The sequence below is a fragment of the Desmodus rotundus genome, chromosome 3, assembly GCF_022682495.2.
Source record: "Desmodus rotundus isolate HL8 chromosome 3, HLdesRot8A.1, whole genome shotgun sequence".
Classification (NCBI taxonomy): domain Eukaryota; kingdom Metazoa; phylum Chordata; class Mammalia; order Chiroptera; family Phyllostomidae; genus Desmodus; species Desmodus rotundus.
The window spans coordinates 45,623,908-45,648,545 of NC_071389.1; the positions used below are offsets into that span (position 1 = coordinate 45,623,908).

At 40.4% G+C, this 24,638-nt stretch overlaps 1 protein-coding gene and 1 pseudogene across 4 annotated transcripts in view; one reads left to right on the plus strand and one right to left on the minus strand.

Annotated features, from left to right (window-relative positions):
- Positions 1–11,244, plus strand: part of AK4 (adenylate kinase 4) — a 124,265-nt gene extending 113,021 nt beyond the window's left edge. For all 4 annotated transcript variants that reach the window (XM_071220934.1, XM_024565501.4, XM_045199467.3 and 1 more), the window contains 3 exons: positions 6,011–6,183; positions 8,015–8,133; positions 9,757–11,244. In XM_071220934.1, coding sequence (XP_071077035.1) covers positions 6,011–6,183; positions 8,015–8,133; positions 9,757–9,871 — 407 coding nt within the window. In that variant the 3' untranslated portion in view covers positions 9,872–11,244. The remainder of the gene's footprint in view (positions 1–6,010; positions 6,184–8,014; positions 8,134–9,756) is intronic.
- Positions 9,084–9,467, minus strand: LOC112309290 (large ribosomal subunit protein eL27-like; annotated as a pseudogene).
- Positions 11,245–24,638: the final 13,394 nt, after the last annotated feature.

The following is a 24,638-nucleotide window of genomic DNA, read 5'->3' on the forward strand; positions in this document are numbered from 1 at the left end:
TTGATGTTTTTCTTTGCTGTGCAAAAACTTTTTAGTTTCATGTAGTCCCATTTGTTTATTTTTTTTCTTTTGTTTCTCTTACCTAGGAAGAAATATCTGATAGGATAGTGCTATGAACAGTGTCTGAGATTTTACTGCCTATGTTTTCTTCTAGGGTTTTTATGGTTTCAGGTCTAACATATAAGTCTTTGATCCATTTTGGATTTATTCTTGCATGTGGTATAAGAAGGTGGTATTATTTCATTTTTCTACATGTAACTGTCCAACTTTCCCAACACCATTTATTGGATAAACTATCTTTAGCCCACTACTGATCTTTCCCACTTCTGTAAAAGCTCACATTTCTCTTTATTCTGTGTTTGCTGAATTATTATTGAACTGTGGACTGGGAAGCCATCTAGTCCAGCTTCTCCTGAGCAGAGTTGCTTTGTCTGTGTGAATGCTCCTAAAAATGGGGCACTCAATGTGTGGAAAAGACTGCAAAGCTATACCTTTCTTGACTTGGATTCTGGGCTACAGCTAATGCATGTGGCTTGGGTTCCTGGAAGTTGTGTTTCATTCCTGCCTCATGGTACTCTTGTGCTATCAGCAGCTTAAGGCTGAGTCTTTGTGCTAATTTACTAGGCTGTTTAACTTATACCCCAAATTAAAGTTCATCATGATAAATCTGGGATGGAATCTGGGCACCTATAACCCTTATTTTCCCCTTTAAATCTTCTCTGATAATTTTGTCTTAGTCCATCAGTTGGGGAACCCTTAAAGATGTGGAATAACTGGTTGATTTCTGTTATTGGTACTTCTTTTATTTATTTATTTATTTATTTATTTATTTTTAAATTTTAATTTTGTATTGTTATTCAATTACAGTTGTGTGCCTTTTCTCCCCATTGTTATTGGTACTTCTAAACCAGCAATTTTCAACCTTTTTATCTCATTGCACACATAAACTAATTACTAAAATTCTGTGGCACACACAAAGTATATTTTTTTCTGATCTTACAGAAAAAATTAGGTATTATTTTGATTCATTCCACTGGACGGCTGTTGTTGTGTTGGCTATTGTCATTTTTTTTTATTTGACAATCTAAGGGGAAAGAGGTCAGCGCCACTGATTGGATAGTCAGATATTACATGTTTTAAACATTCTTGTGGCACACTAATGTACTGCAGCACACTGGTTGAAAATCACTGTTCTAAACTGTTGAAATGGTTGCATTCCAACAGTATTAACATCTTAAAACGAGCTCTTTAATTTTAACTTTCCTTGAGCTAATGTATTTTGCATGGTTCTTTTAACTTGAACCTATTTTGAGGTTGGGAGGACATGCTAAGAGCCGTTGTCCTAACAGAAGACCTTTAAGCCACCAGAATTAACTATTCTTTGTGGTCCTTAGCAGTTCTGAATGTGAGAGCTGAATAGGTAGGGACTACCCAAAATAGTTTCATTCTGAGTTCAGTTTATTTTGTACACAGTTGCATTTTCTACCCATTCCTGCAGAGGGCCCCAGAGCTCAGAAACAGTTGGGAAGCTGAACAGATTGGTTTGCAAGGAAATGTTAGCCAATAATAATATTTGAGCTTTTATTTGTTGGAAAAATGGTTATGGTCTCTTTTAGAGTTTCCAGTTCTCTCCTACTACTTTTTTCAGCTCTCAGCCTCTATCCAAAGGATAATGAGCACTGTTTTCTTGTTAGAGCAGTGGCGAGAATACAAGACTAGGGCCTGTGGCTGAGGACTAAGGTCTTCAGTGTGGCATGATCCCCAAAATTCTTTGTGCGCACTTAGCAGGAAATATGTTGAGTGTTCATCTTCAATGTATAAATATTTATGTACAAATTATATATATATGCATAAATGTGCGCATACACTTTTATTACATACATTATAAAATGTATCCTCCAAAATAGAAGCTTAAAATGAAGGAACCAAAAAAATACAATAGAAGTTATATTATCTTCTTTCTATGCTCCAGTAAGGGTCGTACTGGAAGCTACTGCTTTAGAAAAAAATTTTTTGACGGATTTGGGAAAAGAGCATAAAGACTGATCTTGGGGTTGTTTTGGCTGCAGGAACCTTTCTAATTCCAGTTGGCCAGGACCTGGCACTCAGTGAGAGAGTGCCTTTAAAATGTGGAAGTGCACTGCCCTGTCTTTGCTGGAATTTCAGTGTAGAATGTACCAGGCACAGTACCAGAGGATCACAAGGGGAGTAAGACATGCCTTAAGCCTTCTGTCAGAAAGTTCATCTTCTAGACCAAGCTCTAGCACAGTGTAGGGGAAGTAAGGCCTAACGTCGACTAATAGACAAAGCATAGTGTCCAGGCCCACTCCCAGTGTTCTCTCTCTAGCATCCCCGTTGTGATCTACAGTGAGCTGTTGGGGGAAGGGAAGCAGAGGAAAGGATCTGGTTGAGCGGGTGTAGTATTGTAAAGGTATTTAATGGGAGAGGTAAAAGAGGCATGGTTTTATCTGAAATGTTCTGAGACTCCTTCCCTACCCTCCAGTCTAAGTAGCCATATGTTGAATTGAGCCCTGAGGACTCACATGGGTCCAGTCTTGCTCTTTGGGGACTCAGATAGCATCGCATTGTTATCTACCTGGTAGCTACCATGTATTTGGGGCTCAAGAATACACCCAAGTGCTGTAAAGCAGCGATTATAAAGTTCAGTTTGTTTTTAAACTTCATAATCAAAAGAGAAGGTGCTTACTAAATTGATATTAAAGCAATCAAACCATTCCATAATAGAAAGAAGGTTACATATTGAGTTTACAGAGCTCAAAAGAGTCATAAAATTTCATGGATTTAAACTGGGATTTTAAAATAAGGTGGACTAGTCAAATAAGTATGATCACTGAATGGAAAACTGGAAGACAACTACCCTAGTGTTACATTTAAATGTTTGTCCACTGTGTGCCAGGCATTGCTGCCTTTGAAGGCTAAGGCCAAGGTTTCCATGGTGTACTTGGGTGATTTGGGCAAATATGATGTATTTCACTTCCTCAAATGTCAAGTGGTCACAAACCCGGTCTGATAGAAATTATGTTGAGATTTGAAACAAAAATCTAGTAGTCAGCAATTCTTTATTTAAAGGTAAGATTTTTTTTTTTCATTGAAAATACTCTATGCTCAATTAGAAAAAAGTAGAAACTATAGAAGAGTAGATAGTAATCACCCATCCATTTATTGCAAAAGAAAGCTACTATAAACATACTTTCCAGCATAATTTCACAGCATTTGGGTGCCTTTATATGAAGGGGCTGCTTAGCCAGAGTGAGTGCGGGAGGAAGGGTGGCTGGGTGGCTGTTAGCACAAGAGCCTGGACTACAAGATCAGAAATACCAATGTCCCGGTTGAATTTCTACATTGAAACCAGCCTGAATGCAAAGTGGATCAGAAGAGGCCAGCTCTGAGAACATGAAGGCAATTTCTTCTGACGTGTCTGTAATGCTGAAACAACCCTTTTGCCTAGCGGGAACATGTGTGTACCTCAGGTTAAGCACATGATAGCCATTGCACTAGATGTTACCTGCAAGATAAGTTCTTTTCATCTCTGTTCGAACTTATTCTGTCTTTCCTTGTCATAAGAGTAGAGTTGAAATGTACTGCAGGTTTGGCTCTCTGTTCTTGTGTTCTTTGGGAAGAGATGCAGCTTAATTTATATCCCTTCTGTAATAAACACCATCAAAAGTTACATACTGGGGTGGTTGGATGGTTTCCCTTATTGGAGAAATTAGAAAGTAAACTCCAAGGGAAACCTAGAACAAGCCATCTGGAGTGAAAGTCCAGTTTTATTTTTTCCCAATCCATTGCCAAACAATCCTTTTGTCAAGTACAATAAAAACAAATTGCTAGAAAAGTTAAAAAACAAATTCAAGCCCAAATTTTAGATTCAACAGACTTAAAGTTACTCTGGAATTGCTATGAAATTCCTAAATGCTTTCTCTTGTTTCTGCACTTACTGCGACCCAGGCTTGCACTGGGCTGCAGACCACATGTTGAATTTTGTAAGAGTTGGAAATAATTTCTGATGGGCTTGCAACCTTAAATGCAAAGTATAAGCAAGTTTATCAGTGCATAAACTTTGGAAATAAGGCCATATACTAAATTGCCCAACTGTGTCGATGTTTTTTAGGCACTAAAGGGTACAGCAATGATTAAGTCAAAGTCCCTTTTCTCAGGAAGTGAGGTAGGGGTAGAAAGTAGGTAAATAATAAGAAATTGTTTACAGTAAAAATAATGGAAAATTTAAAAAGTAATAAGTAAAAGTAATAAGATAGAAAATGGGAGGGGAATAGGGCTATTTTAAATATACTACTTCCAGAAGTCACCCTGAGAAGTTAGCTACATATGCACACATAGCCCAAATGATAAGGAGTCAGATATTCAGGGATCTGCAGGAAGAACATTCTGGGTGTAGAACAGCAAGTGCAAGGCCTTGAGGCTGAGATATCTTTGACACGCTCAACGACAGAAAAGAGCTAACGAGGCCTGCAGAGAGCAATGTTGAAAATAAGTTGATACAGCCAAAGTCACCTTTGGGCTTCATATCATTTGATAATGGGCAAAAGAAGAGTAAATTAGAGAAATATAGATGAGGAAAATGGTATCATGGCAGCCTGAAGGTGAAATTGTGGAAACAGGTGAGTTGGGTTGCAACTGGGTAACATGCAGGACCCAGGAAATCCAGGAATTTCATCCATGATTTAGCCCAGACCCCTGCAATGTGGAGAGGAGAACCTGTTTCTTTATGGAAAAAATGAGGAGCCTGGGAAGGACGGGCATTGGAGAGAGGGGCCTGGCCTCGTGGACAGGCAATAAGGAAGGCTTTGAAGGGAGTATCGGAGAGAGTTTTCAGCAGTGGTCTGTACCTGAAGCAGGGGCGTAGAGATAGCCTTTGGATGGAATTTGTCACTTTTAACTCAACAAGCACTCTGAAATCAATTTGACCTTCATACCACTTTAGGATTTCAACACAGAGCACAGGACATTCATGTTCACTCATGTTTGAACTGACTTCTTGCAGTAGGAAAAGGAGTTCTTTGAATATGAAGTGTTTTAGGGCCATGAAGACCCATCTTTGCATGGTCATCTTCATTATTTCCAATGATGGAAAGGTGGAGATAGATTAGTGATTCAAAAGTTTCTCTTCTGAATGTTGCACTTCCTGTCATACCTCTAATCAGCTTTCCAGCTTCCCGTTTACCTGACACTTTTTCCTAAGATTTAAAGGACATTTAAAAAAAAAAATAATGTTAGATACAGGAAGGTTTTTTTTAACAGAGCGGACAACCTGAAATGATTCTTTTTGGGAGAAATATACCATTGTGTAGTCCCATCCCAGCCAAACTTGGAGTTACATTTAAAGCAGATTAATCCCTGGGAAAGAAAGATAATTAGGAGTCACCAAGAGTTTACGCTTAAAGAGAAAAAAGGAAGAGATGCTCATGTGCCCAAATTTCAGTTTTGCTGTTTATTTCCCCACAAATGGAAAACTAGGCTGACTTTCTAAATTTCTCAGTATCGAGATAGTTTTAAAGGCACCAGTTCTTTTAAGATTGAACTTTTGCCCACCTTGTTAAGGAGCAGGCTCCAAAGCCTGAGTGAAGGACCCTACTTTAATTGATTTAGGCTCTTAAAAAAAATACACAGTTTTTTGTGGCAACCTAAGAATAATATACTCAAACTGATAGAGCTAAAAGGACACAAATATAATTTTGACCCTTCACTTCTTTATCAGAAGAGGAAATGGAGGTGATATAACTTGTCCAAGTTCACACAGGTGGTCAAGAGCAGAGAGGAGACTGGACCTGGGACTAGTCACGTGATTGTTAGATTAGTACACTTTCTACTTTTATCATGTGACTCCTTAATCTTTGAGTATTCCCAATGCTGGAATCACATTAAGAGTAGCAATTTTCTGACACTAAATTTTGGAAGTGGGTAATATTTCATTGAATAATTATAATTGAGAAATGTCTTGCATTTGTTGTGTTTTATTTTTGGCATTTAGGTTTTCCTAGGACATTAGTTCAGGCTGAAGCCTTGGACAGAATCTGTGACCTGGATCTAGTGATCACTTTGAACATTCCATTTGAAACGCTCAAAGACCGTCTCAGCCGCCGTTGGATTCACCCTCCCAGTGGAAGGGTCTACAACCTGGACTTCAATCCACCTAATGTACAAGTAAGAAAATACAAAGTACTCTCACAGACTGACGAGAGAGAGGTAAAACGTTTTAGTGGACAAGTGGATAAAGATAGGAAGAAACTATTCAGAAACGAGCAAATATACTTAGCCAACAAATATTTAAAATGCTCATTCACTAGTAGTTAAGGAATGTAAGTTAAAGTTTGTAACATCGATTCCTGGATGGGATCTGAGAAAAATGGTATTCTCATCTTTATTAGGTATATGAAATATTAATAATCTTTTTAAAAAGCAACCTAGCAACAAACATTAAGGATGCCTTCCTAACTCCTGGGTGCCACAAGTTCAGTAAAGTTCCAGTGAGTCTTACTATTTGGACTGAGCACCAGTCTCCTTTTGAAGACTTCTTTTTAAAATGTAAGTAGATCTGGAATTCTTTATTAGATCTCTTCTCCTTTCCATCACAAGAAGTTTAGAATAGGGGGAAAATGGAAGAGGAAGAAAATAGGGTTCTGAATATGCCCTGAAGTCCAACACAAATGCTTCACATTTGGCCTGCCTAGACTTGGCCTTGCAAAGGTTTCATAAAATTTGAGAAGCTTTGACACTGACTTACTTTGCAAAGACTGAGTTTCTCAAAAAGAACACCTGTAGTTACAGTGCTGCTCCCGAAGACAGCAGTGAAAGTGTCTGGGCCAACTCAACCAGCTGCTGTGGTCTGGCTCCCCCAGAAGGACGGTGCTGTTGCCCGCGTATCATTCTGCTCTTTCTGGGAACAGTTGTATTTGCTGGTGCTCAGAATCCCAGAAATGATTTCTGAGCTTTGCAGCCAAAAGTAGAATAAAGGAGAGGGGGATATAGGTGATGTACAGCTTCTCCCATCCCTGTCGCTCCTGTTGTATAAGGTAACGGACATGAAACACACACAGGATAATTATGTGGCTCACCAATAAATCCTGAGTGTAAATTATGTACCCAAGACCCTGAGCTGTAATGGGATTGCAGTGCGTTTCCAATTTAGAGCCAGTTTCTGATTATCCAGTTGAGTTGCCTAAGCCTTTTGGTTCTGCTCTAGCCTGCCTTTTGACAGATTTATTTCTTTTGATTATCTCCCCTTGTGGGTAATAGCCATGGACATGGGAGGCAAAATTCTGATGTGTTGAATTTGCTATTCGTAAGTATGGTTCCGTAGGAGGTTAAAATACATCAAAAATAAGGTGGGGTTTTTTTTGCTTTTTTTTTAGTTCTCAGAATGTTTGTTCCTGATTATCATGGGTGTATGATATGCCTGTTTTAATTCAACTTTAGTTAAGGCATTACTTGATTTTTTACTAAAATAACCTGAGTAGGATTAACCTTAGAAAAGCTACATGATAGAATTTGAAAGTTAGCTGAAATGGGACTGAAATACCTTCTCCTGGATTAGTGTTTTTCTTAAGAAAACCAGTTGGTTCCTTGAAACATTTAATTTTCTACATTAGGAACTCAGGTGTTAGAAAGCAAGGCAGCTTTAGGAATGTTTAGAGGGCCAGAGTGACATTGTTTGAAGGTTGCTTATTGGGGGAAGGAGGCTGCAATGGAAATTTAAACTGAATTGGAGAGATCATATATCAACAGCACTGGAACATGTTTGCAAGGATCTAAAAAGTTAATAAAGATTTAATGTCAGCTCTCATGAAGTAAGGTTAAATTGCTGTTAAGAGTGCATTTTCTTTTTCAAGTACCTTTGCCATTACCATGGTTGCCCAGGCCTAAGTCATTATGTGGTAGGAATCAAAGATGAATACATGCTTTCACACTGGAAAGTTTTTACCTATGAAGTGGCCCCACTGTTGCCCATATTAACTGGTTTCTCTGGTCTTTGCAGGGGCTTGATGACGTCACTGGTGAACCGTTGGTCCAGCAGGAGGATGATAAACCTGAAGCAGTTGCTGCCAGGCTGAGACAGTACAAGGATGTGGCAAAGCCAGTCATTGAACTGTACAAGTGAGTGTGCTTCAGTGTTTTCACGGCAGTCAGCCAGTGGGAAAGGTGTGGAGCTTCATGAGAAGGGCCTGGGGGTGGGGGGTGGGGGGTGGTAGTGTTTCTCTCAGACAGATAAGCCCTAAAAGCCCCAGCACATCCCCAGAAGTCAGTTGAAATGCTGGGGTTGTTCGTGGGAGATAATGCCCAGTACTTTTATGCTGAAACTATAAGCTCTGAAACCTGATCATCTCTGGCTATAAATTGCATCTAGACTTATTTTCATTTTTATTTTTAAGTGGCCAAAATAATGGTTTACATCTTGACACTGCCACACATAAATATCTTAGAAGATTGGATGGGACTTTTGGCCTCCATGTGTCTGGAAAACTATAAGCTGAAGATTGCAAATTTGAATGGCTTCAGGGGCCAGGCAGGTATTGCAAGGAGTGTCAGGCCTGATAGGGGCAGTTGAGTGACAGTGGAACTGTACAGCTTCTGTGCGGCTCCAGCCAGTTAATCACCATGGGGCACTCAGGCCCATTGTGACCAATGATCCCTGGTTTTCAAGAGGGGAGTAGAAATCTGGCTCTTTGTGTGGAGAAAAGGAATCCCGATTTTTATATTAGCGACAAATTTTAAAATTCTCACAGCGTGTCAGCCCAGTGAAACCACATGTGTATCTGCACCCGGGACAGCAGTTTACAGCCTTCGCTGTGGTCCATTGCTGACCTTGTCACCTCCAAGTAGTTTAGCCCTTAGATCAGAGGTTCCTGATCAGACTGTTGTGACTCATCCTGTGTTTCACAATCATTGCCAACGTAATGGTTTTAGAGACCAAACTTGGTCAGTAATTTGGTTTTCAGGAATGTGTAGTGAGGCAGATTTTGGATTGTCCCCAAAGAATAATCTTATTCTTTCATATATTTTTTGTTCTTTTTAAAAAATTTTTTAATGACTGAAACAAAAAAGATCTAAAACCACAGCTTCTGGAAGAGCCATTTGTTTTTGCCAGTCTGTACCTCTCCATGAACTTGACCTTGGTCTTCTGTCCAGCTTTGTGTTTCAGAGCAGGGTCTCTGAAGTTGTCCTTCTTGATGGCAATTTTGTCCAAGGGGATATCCACAGAGTACCTTGTGGGCATGAGGTGATTATAAACTTTCACAAAAGACTTGGTCTATGACCTCTTGGCAATTTTCTCCTTGTCCATGGCAGCTGTCACTTTGTGGGGGTAGTGGTCCATTCCAGCCACTAGAGCATGGCTGTAGGGATGGTCTGAGGGGCCAGCATCAATGTTCTTCACAATGACACAGAGTAGCGTCGGCCAGGACCAGCACCACCTTCCCGAGTTTCATAAACTTGCCCGTTTCAACAGTAGCCACGGGGGCCTTCTTTGATATGTTTTAAAGGGAAGAATGAAAGGTGGCATCGTGGCAAGCATGCCGCAATTGAAAAGCTATGGTCTTAGTTAGATAACACCCGGGGTGGGGGGGTGTTGGTGCATTTGAAGGGGCTAGTTAGGCTCTTTGTCGTGTGTGATATAGACTATAAGATCATGCTTACATTTTATCCAGGACCTTCATTGGCTCTAATACTGTGTTAAAAGGGAACCTAAAATGCCTTTGTGGGTTTGACTTTGTTTTTCAGGAGCCGAGGAGTGCTCCACCAATTTTCTGGAACGGAGACTAACAAAATCTGGCCCTATGTTTACACGCTTTTCTCGAACAAGATCACACCTATAGAGTCCAAAGAAGCATACTGAGCCTACCTGGAGGAAGAACCATAAGAAGTGGTCATTCTCTCAATTGTGTGTGTAGTACTGGTGCCGTGTCCCAATTAGAAGCTAGCTGAGATAGCTTGCGTCTTTTCTAGTTTAAGTGGTGATCTGATATAAAAACTAATGAGTAAAAAGAGTTACTGAAGAGGCTCTTCTCTGACTTTCAAAGGAAGGGTCATCTAGACATGTTGAAGATATCTCTGCACATGTGTCAAGCCCTTCACAAGAAAGCAAGTGCAGGCTGGATTTCTAACAGTGTATATCCCCAGCTCTAGCTGATTTTTGACAGTCATGTTGTTGCCATAGTAGCAGCCTTTTTACCCTTGGTGGTGGTGCTCTCTGGTTCTCCCATCCCCTAAAGGCTGTTGAACCATAGCACCAGCAGGCCTGGGAATGGCAAGGACTGTAGCCTGGACTTTGTCCCACATGCTTCGTGCCCCTCTGGAGACAACGAGGTCGAAGCCAATAGCTCCTGGTGGTTACTTCTCTGATTTTGAGTGACTGTATCCACGTTTATTTTTTCTGCTAGGAGCACCTCCTTTTCTGTGTCCATGCACCATAGAATCTCTCCTTTTCAGACATCCTGGAATGAAAGGATTGGGCTTCTGCTATGTTTATTAGACTTGGTTTTTTTTTTTACATCTGTTTCTTCCCTTCCTAGGCTATTAAATTATATGGATACTTATTGCTTTTATCCCTCTGAAATTCCTTTCTAAGAGCTGAGACCTAGGGGATGATGTCAAATCACTTCATGCACCAGAACTTGAGCTCTTGGAGGGTCTCCTTACACTGCTGGTCTGATGCTCATGGGTGGACATCATTCCCTTACTTTTTTTGTGCAAAAATAAAATCCTCAGAGTCTTTTTTAAATCCTCAAAAAGTAAGAAATATTCACCTACATAAATGTTAAAAGATCGTATCTTCTGTATAGATATAATAACACCATATGGAATTACCCAACTAAAATAATAGTTTACTTTTTATTCAAGATAAAGAAAACATGTTTGGAAATGCTGCTAAATGCTGACAGTGTTTTTCTCCTGTAAGTGACCCGTGCTTGTTATAAGTAGTTGGTAAAGGGAATGGAGCCTGTGCGTTCAGGAAATGTGTTGCACTAGCTGTGCCTAGGCTAAGTATACAGCTTTACAATTAGGAGAAAACAAAATCTTAATTTTTTTTATTCCAAAGATTCTACAGGGTGGCCATAAAGTCTAAAAATACAGATAACACTATTTTGTCATTCATTGTAATGTAATATCAATAAATCATTTTTTAAGGATTTGCTAGGTTTCCAGACTTGGTGGCCACCTTGTATAATTAATTCTTGCTCTCCTCTGGGAAGGACAATGAAGTTTATTCCTGCTGCCTTAAAAATAAGTATTCCTCTTCAAGCATTGTGATTATCCCCAGCAAGGGTCCTTTACTATTCCTGGGAGTGACTTCAGTGTAATCATTGCCTTTGGGGTCGGGCAGAGGTATAGGAAATGGGAAATGGCCTGATCCCCGATTCCATACTCTACTCCTCCATCCTTCACTCTCCTCCTTCTCCCTTCCAGCAAAATAGACAGCTTCAGCCAGCGTCAAGGTCACTCACTGTGTCTCAGCAGTGTCTGCTGTTTCCGAGATTGCCCAGCAACTGAGGGGCCCTTTCCTAGGTGATACCAATAAAATACAAACACCTTTTCCATGGTCTTTGAACGATGGTGGGTGTCTCATGTTCAGTGGCCTAAAAATATATGTTTCTGGTTTTCTTCAACAAACTCCTTCAACGACTTTGAAAAATATTAACTTTTTGTAAAAAGATTAAATTTTTGAGAAAAGTAAATATTATGAGAAAAGTAAAATTGAAGGAACAGCTTTTCTTGGTTTTCATTCTATTGCCACACACGTGGTTCCTTCCCTATTAGGCAGAAATAGTTTGGATGGTCTCTTAAGATTTATACCTGTCCTTATAATCTGTGATTCTAAGCAGCTCTGAATTCATTTTGCTTTCCATTATCCTGACAGGCTTATTTAGACTTGAAAATATCGCTGTGTTTAATGCCCTTGCAAACATAAAATAGGTACCATTTATCAAAGGCCTACTGAGTGATATATGCAGTTTTTGGACCTTTATAAATACAGGCTGGGACAAAAGTAGGTACAGTTGCCCATATGGAAAATAATACAATGATTAATAAATAATAATACAAGAATAAACTATGTTTCACGTACTTGCAACTGAAGCCTACTGTTGCCCTGCCCTGTGTTTCATCTTCCGGGCATCCTGTGAGATAGGCACAGTCCCACATTTATAAGGAAGAAGCCAAGGTCATAGATGTGAAATGATTTGCCCAGGTTCCTGCTGCCAATAAACAGTGTAGCCAGGACTCACACCCAGGTTTTCCTGACTCTGCCGCCTGAGTTTCCTTTGGATGTTAACTTCCTGTTTCCTGTCCCATGCAGCCCAGGGCACAAACCTGCTTGGTTTTGCTTATATTTAAGAGCAGACTCACATCAAATATAACAGAGTTACTTGTGGTGACATTCAGGTTTATATGATATTGTTTTTATTTTCTTTGCTTAAGCAAAGGAAGCTGCTACAGGAAAATCTGAGCCCTTGGCCCTTCTCTGTAACTACTCACTTACGAATATAATGAAAGGCTGTCAACATGGGCTGGCTTGAGTCCGGGCTAATTTGTGGAGAAGGCGAGCTCATGTCCCTCACTTTTACCCTGTTGTGTCCATGGTTTTGTGCCCCTAAAGGGACCTTTACCCTTCAGCCACCCTCAGCCATGGTGCTCACATATAGGTCTGGGCTCCTGAGATCAGAACAAATCACTCCCTCGCTGCCATCCCAAACGAGGTTCTGATAATGAACTGATCCCCTTAAAGTTCTGGCAGATGAACCAATGGTGATTGTGCACCTAACACAGGGTAACCCCGACTTTATACCATCTCCCTATATTACATCACACATTAATATGATTCTGAATGCCAAGTTCACCCTTTTGCCTGCCATCTGATGTGGTAGTGCTGCTTCTCATGCACAGTTCTGGCAGAACCAGGGGAGACTGGCTTCCTGTCTTACCTGCCTTCCCCAGTGTTACTTCCCATCACTCTCCAGGAGCCAAGCCCAGATGAGCTCTAGCTTCAGCCAGGTTATACCCCCCTCTTTGGTAGGGAAGGGAAAAAGTGATAAGAGGAATGGGTGAGAGAGCTGCTGTTGTGGCTTTTCCTGCCACTTAAATTCTGCTGTGGCTTTTCCTGCCACTTAAATTGTTGTTGAGACAGGATAATGTTAGAAGGATGCCTGTGCAAACCCATAAATAGGGCTTTTATAAAATTTAGTTCACTGGAACCTGCGTTCAGTATTTGACTTTAGCTGTTGGTCTAAATGGTTTACCAGCCCGTTGGAGGTCTTTGCTCAAATCGTGAAGACCACAGATTTCCCAGTGTTATGGTATAGGCATTCTTAGCAGTTGCTGCTAATTGCTACTTCATGCTAAGCACATTACATGCATTGTCTAATTAACTCCTTAACATTTACCTTAAGTAATAGATATTATTTCAATTATCTTGCCTCCTTGCATTTAAAAACTGAAATAATCCTGTTTACATGAACTTGGGCCTTTTTGGTACCTCTCTTTAGTTTGAACTCTCTATTCTCGTTAATAGATAACACAATGTATTTGCTCCCACCCGGAATCTTTGGTTTTGGCGCTCGGGTGCTGAGAGAGGACACGGGCACTCAGTGCGTCCTGGTGGTAGTTACACACTGTATAGACAGGGGGCATAATGTCTCATCTGTACTCTACCTGGGTTAGAGGATCTTGGGAGGCATCTGTATGCACCTGATGAATTTCATTTCTTACTTTTCGTTTAACAGACAGTATCTGTTCTTGCTGCAATTAATTTTGCCAGAGAGGCAATTCATAAGGCAGAGTCATGTTCACAGTACGAATTGCGTCCCTCTTCCCCTCCATTTTCAGTAACTCCCTTGTGTATTGGTGTCTCAAAAGAACTCAGTAATGGAGATTTCCTTTAATACGGGAATGTGGTCTGCTCGTAAGTTATCAGCCCTTTCCGTATGGAACCGACCCAGCCTGGTTTCCAGAGGAGAAGTGTGCAACACACAGATGTCGGGGAACCATGAAGCCATATTTCAGCTGTGAAGAAAAATCTGCTTCCTGCATCTGTTCAGATATATTATAATTGCAATTGTTTATAAATGCCATACCTTATCTTTCTTTTAACAAATTGCACAACTCTTGCCAAAATAAATGCCGTTATGTGTATGCTTCAGGGAATCCCCCAATTAGTGTGTGTGTGTGAGAGAGAACAAGAAAGAGATAGAGATGGTAAAACATTTCCCAAAGGCAGAGAGTTTCTGTATCGCGTGGCTAGTCCTTCCTTCCTTCCTTTAGTAATAATCAGGCTATTCTAGGAAGTTTGGTATCTTTGAAATGAAAGATTTCCTGTGTAAAACTTTTCAAAGGAGCAGTGCACCTAGAAGATTCTCCTTGGGGTTAGTGTGTGTCTAACTCCATTTCATTAAACCGTTCTTTTCCTTACTTTAAAGCTTTGGCTATAAAGTCAGAAGTGTACTAAATAAAAACAAATTGACATGTTTAATTTAAAGAAAAGAGAAGAAAAATGGAAACTGAGTCTTTATGTAAGCTCCAAAGTGTTAAGGTTTAGAGGGCTTTTCTAGTCTTATGAGAATTTGTACTACTGATTTTTATATACTCTTGTTTTTGAGATGAACAGATCTCTGGGGGGAAACTGTTGAGTTCCAATGGCATTTCACTGTGATCCCTCTCAAGCTCCAATCAGTTCTCTAACCTAATGACAGCTGGTCTCTTTGGTTTACTGTCCTGTGAAATGTCAGCTCCACTTTCCCAGAAGTCATGTGTTTACGATGAGTCAGTGTTTTCCCTCCATGTGAACGTCGTCGGCCCGCTTGATTTGTGTGTATGTGCTTAATTCAAAGTACCTAAACCTGATCTGTAAATGCTCTTCTAACTGTTAATTGTCTTATTGATTATTTTGATTATTTTGCTTGAAGATTATTCATACTTTTTAATTTGATAGAAATAAAGTTGTTTACTGGTTATAACTCGTAAATTCATTTAACATTTGTATAGCTTTTCACACTGGACAACATACATCTTCACAGATACTCATCCTCGCTTGTGCTACTCTGTTACCACTCCGTTATCAACAGCATTATTCCCATTTATTGGTGGGGAAAACAGAGAACACAGTGTTGCCTGGATAGGCTGGTGGCAGAGCGAGTTTCTGAACCCAAGAGTTACGATCCGCAGGCTCACTTTCTTTTCATCTGCACCAGGTCAGCTCATTTTGTATTCCCTTAAGTACTTTATCTGTCCACCACTTCATTTTTCACGTATTTTCATGGACATTCTTTAAATTTATTTGTGAAACAACTGGATGATGTGAGCAGATCACAACCTATAGATTGGGAGAATGACCAAAGTATGTGACTAACTCTAAAGTCATAGTGTCCCGGGCTACTCGGCAGAAGCAGAAACTTCACAAGTCCGTCTGGTGAGAGTTGGAGCCGTGGAGGAAAAACAGCCTCCACAGGAGGAGCCCCCTGTGATAGGGAGGGGGCCAAATGCCCTGGCTCTCCCAGCCTCACACTCTCCTGCCTCCTGTGTGGGTTTCCCACTAGGAGAAGTCAGCTGACAGAGAAGCCTGGGAAACATGTTCTATAGGTTTCCATGTCCCTAGAAAGGTGAGCTGGATGCAATGGCAAATGTGGTAAATTCTATTAATGTTCAAGCCATTTGCCTTTTAAGAGGGTTTTGCATCTTTGCCCCCATTGGCTTCATGCTGGTGCATATGATTTGCTTGAGCCAATGCAGTGTGAGAAGAAATGAAGTGTGCCACTTCTGAGCAGAAGCCTAATAGCCTTAGGAGCCAGAATGTGGACACCAGTCCCTTACTCTGCAATGAGATTGGCAGTCTCATGGGGCTTTTCTTTCAACCTGGAACCTAAGGTGAACACATGCAGCCAGGATGCAGCTAATCCATGGTGCAAAAAGAAACCTTTGCTTTATAAGCCACTGAGATTTGGCACCACAGCATAATTTAGCTCAACCTGACTGAAATGGGCCTAGCATACGTCCTGCCATTATAACGGATTCCTTATCAAGCACTTTTAGGCTCTGGGGATGCAAAGATGAGTAAGACCCAGTTTTGCTCTTTCCTGCCTCAGTCTCCTGGAGGGGATGGACTGTGATTACATAACACTACATGTAACTGTTGGAATTAATCACTGGATTATACTTGAGAGAACACAGAGGGAGGGTTCTTAGTGATATCAGAACGGGAGCCCAGGCAGAGAGAAGGTACGTGTGTGCCAAGTAAGGCAGGTCTGGGAGAGAAGGGTAAGTAAGGTTGAGTAGTATTGCCAAGTTGTGTGGACCTCCCTACTTCACGTCTCTATGCTGGAAAGTGCTTCATTAGTGCTTCATGATAACACGAACTGTACTACAGGTCGGGACTAAGGTGTAATAGAGTTCAACACAAAAGGATGGTTAGAACTGGAGTAAAAGAGTCAAATGCCTCTAGGGAAGAAGTCGGGAAGGCAAAGAGTGAAAGGGTGGGGGGGGGCGTGAGTGTGAGGTGTTATAAAGGGGAGGGGCTGTGAGGAGCTTTTTCTAAATAGGAATCACTGCTCAGCTCTGGATGATTGTTATGACCTCAGGAATGCTGTCTAGTCACTCATTTTGTGAAAAGAAATGAGAAACAAGTTCTTGCGTGAAATCTTACGTTTAATGGAATACTACTTGGCTATTAAAAAGAAAATTTTACCCTTCGTGACAACACAGATAGACCTAAAAAACATTATGCTAAGTGAAATAAGCCAGTCGGAGGAAGACAAATACCACGTGATTTCACACATGTGGAATCTAATGAACAGACTGAACTAACAAGCAAAATAGAAACAGACTCAGCAGGATGACAGCTTTTGGGGTGGAGGGGCAGTTGGGGGTGGAGGGTTTGAGCAAAAAAGAAAAAGGACTCATGGACATGGACAAGAGTGTAGTGATTGCGGGGGTGGGGTGGGAGGGAGTATAATGGGACTAAATGGTAGTGGAAAAAACAATTAAAAGTCTTGTGTTTAAATGTTTGTAATTTAAATTTTGATGGAATGTTGCACAGGCCACACAGCATATCCATTTTGGGACGTCTGCATTAGAGACACAGGAGGTAGGGATGCGGATCTCCGTGGCTAGCTAGGTGTCTGAGAAGTAAGGAGACAGGCTATGTAAGGGCAAAGGGGTGTGAAGGGGAGGATATTCCAGCTTTGACAAGGACAACAAAATGCATCATTATATAGAATTCTGCTTTATCAGAGAATACCACCTATTCAAATCGAGTTTTCTACTCCAGACTTCAGCTGAGTGGGATTTTTCTCATATTCATTTCAGCCAGTTAATAATGTAAGCATCCAATAATTAAATGAAAACCACACCCATACTTGGAGAAACCTACATAAATTATATGTGTGTGTTTTATGTACATATGTGTATGCATATATATGTATAAATAATGTGTAAATAGAATTGTGTGTGTGTGTATATATATGCATATGTGGTAGAAAATAACAGTTAAAATTTAATGGCTTGGTAATAGTGAACTCCTTTAGCTTTACTTTGGGAAATAAAGAGACTTACTTTATCTGCCCTTCCATTCTAAATCATAGCTTTGCTACATAGAGTAATTTAGGTTGTAGGCCCTTGCTTTTCATCACTTTGAATATTTCTTGCCAGTCTCTTCTTGCCTGCACAGTTTCTTTTGAGAAATCAGCTGACAGTCTTATGGGAACTCCTTTGTAGGTAACTCTGCTTTTCTCTTGCTGCTTTTAAGATTCTCTCTTTATCTTTAACCTTTGGCATTTTAATTAGATGTGTCTTGGAGTGGTTCTCTTTGGGTCCCACTTGTTTTGGACTCTCTGTGTTTCCTGGATTTGTATGTCTATTTCCTTCACCAAATTAGGGAAGTTTTCTTTCATCATTATTTCAAATAAATTTTCAATTTCTTGCTCTTCCTCTTCTGGCATCCTTATGATTGGGATGTTGGTACATTTAAAGTTGTCCCAGAGGTTCCTAAGCCTATCCTCGTTTTTTAAATTCTTTTTTCTTTCTGTTCTGATTGAATACTTTTTGCTTCCTTGTATTCCAAATTGTTGGTTTGATTCCCAGCTTCATCCTCTCCACTGTTGGTTCCCTGTAGATTTTTCTTTATTTCACTTAGTGTAATCTTCATTTCTTCCCTTATGTTGTTGCCATACTCAGTGAGTTCTTTTGAGTATCCTGATCACCAGCAGTTTGAACTCTGCATCTGATAGGTTGCTTATTTCCATTTTGTTTAGTTCTTTTTCTGGGATTTTGTTCTGTTCTTTCATTTGGGCCATATATCTTTGCCTCCTCAATTTGGCAGCCTCCCTGTGTTTGTTTCTATGTATTAAGTAGAGCTGCTTTGACTCCCTGTCTTAGGAACGGCACCTGTACACTGTGTGGTGTGGAGCCTTAGGTAATCGCCAGGGCAGGGTAACCCTCTTCACTGCTTTGTGGCTCAGTGTGGCGGGAGGGCTTGGAGAAGGGACAGTACTGCTGCCTGGCTTCTGGATGTTTGCCTGGCACTTGCCACATTTCCAGTTACTTCACCCAATCTCCATATACGGCTGGCGCCCTTCCAGCTGTTGCCTTGGTGGTGAATCCCAGAGTGGGTGGGTTTGCATATATTCTAAGTCCATGTGGGCCCTTTAAATGGACTCTTCTGAAAATCCAGCAGTTTCTTCTGCCACCCCTGTCCCCACTGATGTTTACAGCCAGAAGTTACGGGGATTTATCTTCCTGGCGCTGGAACCCCGGGCTGTGTAGTTTGGCCTGGGGCTGGGATCACTTGCTCCTAAGGTGTCCCTTCCAGTTTTTATCTAGCACATGTGAGCGTGGGACTGCCCATTCCACTGCCAGCACCTCTCCAGGCTACACCACGTCTCTGCACCTCTCGGCCTATCTCTGTGATTCTGCCTGGCTACCCATCTGGATGAATACGGCTTCTTTAAATCCTTGGTTGTTGGATTTCCATAGGCTCGATTTTCTCATAGTTCTGGTTGTTTGTTTTGGGATATAATTGTAATTCTCTCTGTAGTTGTGCGAGGAGGTGAAGCATGTCTACCTACACCTCCATTTTGACTGGAACTCCTGAAAGTCTTATCTAACAATTGATGTGTCAGCATTTATCAACTGAGGCTACAGAGTGAGGGCTCTTCGTAGGCATGACAGTTGTCTAAACTGAATCTTTCTACACATCTTCCAAAAACCATGCAGATCAGGACAGCAAATAAAATCCCAACTCTCCACACAACACAATTATATCCACCATATAACCGGGAAATAGAATATCGCAAACTCCCATTTCATTGAGTGGGAAACAAATACCTGAAATCAGTGGCACCAGCTATAAAGGCCACGTGGAAGTGGAGAGTTAAACAGAGACTCTTTGGGAAAAAGAAAGCTCAGTCGCATCCCAGAGAGTCCCACACTAAGTAGAGAGATAATTGAGAACAGCTGTGCTGGATCAGAGCGCTTGCTAATGGGGAATTGAAAAGTAAGGGCTTGAAAGTACATGAGTTTAAACATGTAGGTATTGAGAGGGCACAACTTTTGGAAGAGAACAAGGGAACTTGGAGGAAATCTTTTGGCAATTTACTCATGAAGAAGGAAAAATAAAGAAGTTGGTGGGAATTAAGTTTCTTACAGAAATTAGAGTTTCATAAAATCTAAGACATACTAAACTCTCCCTAACCCTCCTCCCCCACCCCAGTTTGGGGTGCATGATTCAAACACATGTATTTATTTATTTATTTTTTAGAGAGAGGGGAAGGGAGGGAGAAACAGGGAGAGAAACATTGGTTGCTAGCCTCTCACACACACCCCGATGGGGCACTGAGCCTGTAACTGAGGCATGTGTCCTGACTGGGAATCAAGCTGGTGACCTTTCTCTTTGCGGAACAATGCCCAACCAACTGAGCCATTTCAGCCAGGGCAGACATCATCTTCTTTAGAGAGACTGAAAAGTTTATGGATTCTGCTAGCTCTTTTGGGCCCCAGGCAACAAGGCATAATAGTATCAGTGAGATCAGGAATACCTTTCTTCCCTTTTTTTACAAATGACCTAGTTGAGAACACTGAGAATAGCATCCACAATGCAACCCTGCACAGATTTGTGCCTCTGTCCCCAGTCTTCCTTGGTCTGTAACAGGTGTGTCCCTTACTCAGTAGCAGGCAGACACGGCCATTGGTCAAGATAGCTTGCTTCATGGGGAAACTTGTTTGTCGTTCCCACCACTGATTTGAACCACGTAAGCCTTCCACTCTTCTCCCAGAGCATCAGCAACAACTTCTGTGCCCATATGCTTCTCGTAAAGGGTACAAAGTTTGAATTCATTAGACAATGAATTCTGCTTCTATGAGTTTCTTGCAGACGGTGGCTGGGAAAGAGATGTTCATCTTCATAGAAGCAGCCAACCACCTCCGTGGTGCCACAAAGAGAGAAGAGTTCTTTATATATACACTTATCAGACACAAGATTTTCACCATTTTCTCCCAGTATGTGGGTTATTTTTCACTTTTTTGATAGTCTTCTTGGAAGCACAAAAGTTTCAGTTGTGATATAGTCCAATATACCTATTTTTTCTTTTGTGTTTTTGGTGTCATATCTAAGAAACAACTACCTATGTAAATTATGTTTAAAAAGACACAATTACCAAAATCGTAGTCACAAAGATTTATCCCTATGTTTTTTTCTAAGAATTTTATAGTTCTTACATTTAGGTCTTTGATCTATTTTCAGTTAATTTTTGTACATGGTATGAGATAGAGGGCTCCAACAATTCTTTTGAATGTGGAGATGTAAGTTCCCAGCTCAATGTGTTGGAATTGTCTTGATACCTTTGTTGAAAATCAACTAACCATAGATATGTAGTTTTATTTCTGGACTCTCAATTCTATCTCATTTATATGTCGATCCTTGTGCCAGTACAACACCATCTTGATTACGGTAGCTTTGTCATACATTTTGAAACAGAGAATGTGAGTCCTTCAGTCTTGTTCTTCTCTTTCAAGAATGGTTTGTCACTTCTGGGTTTCTTGCATTTCCAAAAATATTTTAGGATCAGCCTCTTGTCAACTTCTGCAAAAAAGACAGGTGGGACTTTGATAGGGATTGTATTTAATCTGTGGATGCATTTGGGGAGTATCGCCATTTCAACAATATTAAATCTTCTAGTCAATGAACACGTGATGTCTTTTCATTTACTTAGTTCTTCAGTTTCTTTCAATGACTTTTCTTTAGTGCACAAGTCTTGTATTATACTTAAAAATTCATTCCTAACTATTTTGTTCTTGTGATGCTATTTAAATGGATTTGTTTTTAAATTTCACTTTCAGATTGTTCATTGCTAGTCTACATGTATACAATTGATTTTTGTATATTGATCTTGTGTCTTGACACATTGCTGAACAACATTTTTAGCTCTAGTAATTATTCTTTCTCATGTTCAAATTGTTCTGAGTTTGGTAAGTAGGATGCTCTTGTTCTTGTTTCTTTTTTTATGTGGCTCTGTCAGTATTTGAACACTAACTTGATTTTTGGCCGATCTGAACCTCACCTTGTCCTTTCCCTTTCAACTCCTGGAATTAGCCATTTCTCCGCAGAGCTCTGGTTTCCTTTAGTGGGTGGGGTATGTTACTTAGAAACCGCCAGGATCTTGGCACCAGGCGTGCTCATTGTTGCTGTAGTGGTATTCGACAGAGTTAAGAAATATATATTTTAAATTATAAACTTCTACTTCTAATTCAAATGTAGCCATTACAGACTTTCTCCATGCCTTCTTTTATTTCATACCTTTCTTCTTACGCTGCAAAGCTTGGTTCTTATTCGCAGAAGTGTGTTTACTTACTTGCTTTATCCTGGCACTACCACCCGTGCCATGTAGATCCGCCTGCTGTGTTCCTCAGAAACTGGGAAGTTTTTCTTTAAAAAACTGCCAGTCCAGCTGAGTAATGTGTTCAGTGGCCTGGTTGACCTAGATGCTGGTGCTCGCTCTCTCGCTTCTTGAAGATCAGGAGCAGTTGGCTGACTGGCAGTTGGCTATTGAATGTCAGTTTTATATTTTGTTAAGAAATTCTTTTATTGTTGTTTTGTTATAATATTGATTCTCTTGGGGCTTCCATGTATGATATCTATAACAGAAATAGTTTTACTTATTTTTTCACTTTTAATTCCAATTGTTTTCTCTTGTCTGACTTCATTGGCTTATATTTCTAACACACTATTAAATAGTAGTGGAGACTATGGCATCCTTATCTTTTCCTGACCTTAGAAGAAATACCTTTCATGTTTTGCCATAAATAAGAATTCTGTAAATGGCAATATTTTTAAATACTAAGTTGGGAAAAAATTAAAAATATTGATTCTTTATTGATCTCTTAGTGGTTAAACCCCTCAATTAAGGAAGTAAAAATAAAAATAACAATGAAAAACATTTTTAACTATCAAACTCTCAAAAATTAAAATACTAATAGTATTAAAGATTGTAAGTTATCACAGATAAGGTAGTTAAATGAGTTCATCCTCACCAAGCCCTTATTATGTGAAATGTTAAAGGGACTTATCTAAGAAATAGAAGAAGATCAAAAACTATGAACAGTAAAATGAAAACAAACTCACAACTATTAACAGCTGAACCTAAAAAACAAAAACAAAAACTAAGCAAACAACCAGAACAGGAACAGAATCACAGAAATGGAGATCACATGGAGGGTTATCAGTGGGGAAGGGGATGTGGAGAATGGAGGGAAAAGGTACAGGGAAAAAGAAGCATAACTGATAGGCAAAAATAGACAGAGGGAAGTTAAGAATAGTATAGAATAGTATATTCTATAAGAAATGGAGAAGCCAAAGAACTTATATGTATGACCCCTGGACATGAACTAAGAGGGTGGGGAATGTTGGAGGAGGGGGGCATGCAAGGTGGAGGGGAATAAAGGGGAGAAAAAATTGGGACAACTGTAATAGCATAATTAATAAAATAGACTTTAAAAAAGATTGTAAAGTTATAAAGGGAAACATATACTGTCACAGGATATACAAATTTGAGAGTCATTTTGGAGAACAAATTGCCAGTATTTATAAAAATTAAAAATCCACATGTCCTTTGATCCTATATCCTATTCACTTCAAGAAACCCTTCCTGCAGAAATACATATGGACGCTAAATTATGTGCATAAGGATACCCACTGGAGGTTGCAACAGCAAAAACTGGAAACAACCCAAATTTGTTACAGAAAGGATATGGCTGAGTAAAAATAAATCATAGCCAATCCATATATGTAATACTATGCACTGGAGAGTTTTTCAGATATATTGTAAGTGAAACATAAGAACAATATGTGGATTATGATACCATTTATGTAAAAAATATTGTGTGTGCATTAGTAGGTCTATAACTCAGGTGTACAAGAAATAAAACTCCTCTTATTTTTCTATGATTTAGTCTAATTTCTGTTTTGAATCTCCATTGTATCAACCTTATGGATACATTCTCAGTGAATTTGAAGTTTCTCGTTCCTTTTCTCCGGAGCTGTATCTGAGATGCCAGGAACTGGAAGATGGGATAACCAGCAGGCAGTCCACCTGACACTTGAGGCTGTGCGTCAACACGGGCGTCTGACAAGATAGACATCCTCATGTCATCCTGCCTGAGTCTGGGTCACCCCTTCCTGTTAACCCAGAGGTTCCCCTGCCTCTTCTCCATGCTGCCCAGGGCCCAGAAATCCTTCTTCAGGCCCAGCACTCGTTTTGCTGCTCCTGCTTCCTGCCCAGGCAGTTGTGCTGAGAGACTGTCTATGGGCAACTTCCCAGGATGCTGCCTCAGAGACAGGCCTCCAAGCCCCTCACTCCAGGACCTTCCAAAATCTACCTCTTCACAGCTTTTTTTTCTGTCTCTGCTCCCACGTCCCCAGGAGAATATCCAACGGTAGGGAAAATGCCAAATGGGCAATTCCTCTGTCCTCCTCAAATCATCTCCTTTTCCTATTTATTATATTTCTTTAAAGGCTTTGTAGATGCCAGGATTCATTCTTATTCCAAAGGTTTTGGCTCTTGAAAGCCAAAGCCAGGCGAAGACTCTCACAACCGTCTATATTTGCCTTTTCTCTTCTTTCTCTCACCATGGCAACAAGCCCAAAAGACCCAGGCTGTCTGAACCAGTGTTGTAGCAAGGGAAGAATTTGGTTACTGTTTCTAAATGTTTTCTTGTGACATTTTTTATTCATATTTATTTATTTGATGTGGAAGAAAGGTCTGGAAAGGTATGTGTCCAACAGTTAACAGGGGCTGCTTCTGGGGAGGTGGTGAGCCGTGGGGAGCCACCCCCTGCCAGTGCCTGGGGGGAGACAGAGCTTGACATCTGTACACCCCAGGAATGACTTCACATGCCCAAACCAAAGGCTCTGGAAAGGTGGCCTGTAGAGTGGTATTCATCTTCCCCTCTGTGCTTGCTGATTCTTTACAGGGAGAGTGAGTGTCACCTGCCTTTCACCTTCTCCTGACTAAGGATATGAAATAAGGGAAGAATTCATCAAATGAGTTTCTGATCTATATTTAATTTCTAATTGGAATCTTCCATGCACCCCAAACCCTATTTTATCTCCACTGTTTCAAACTCTG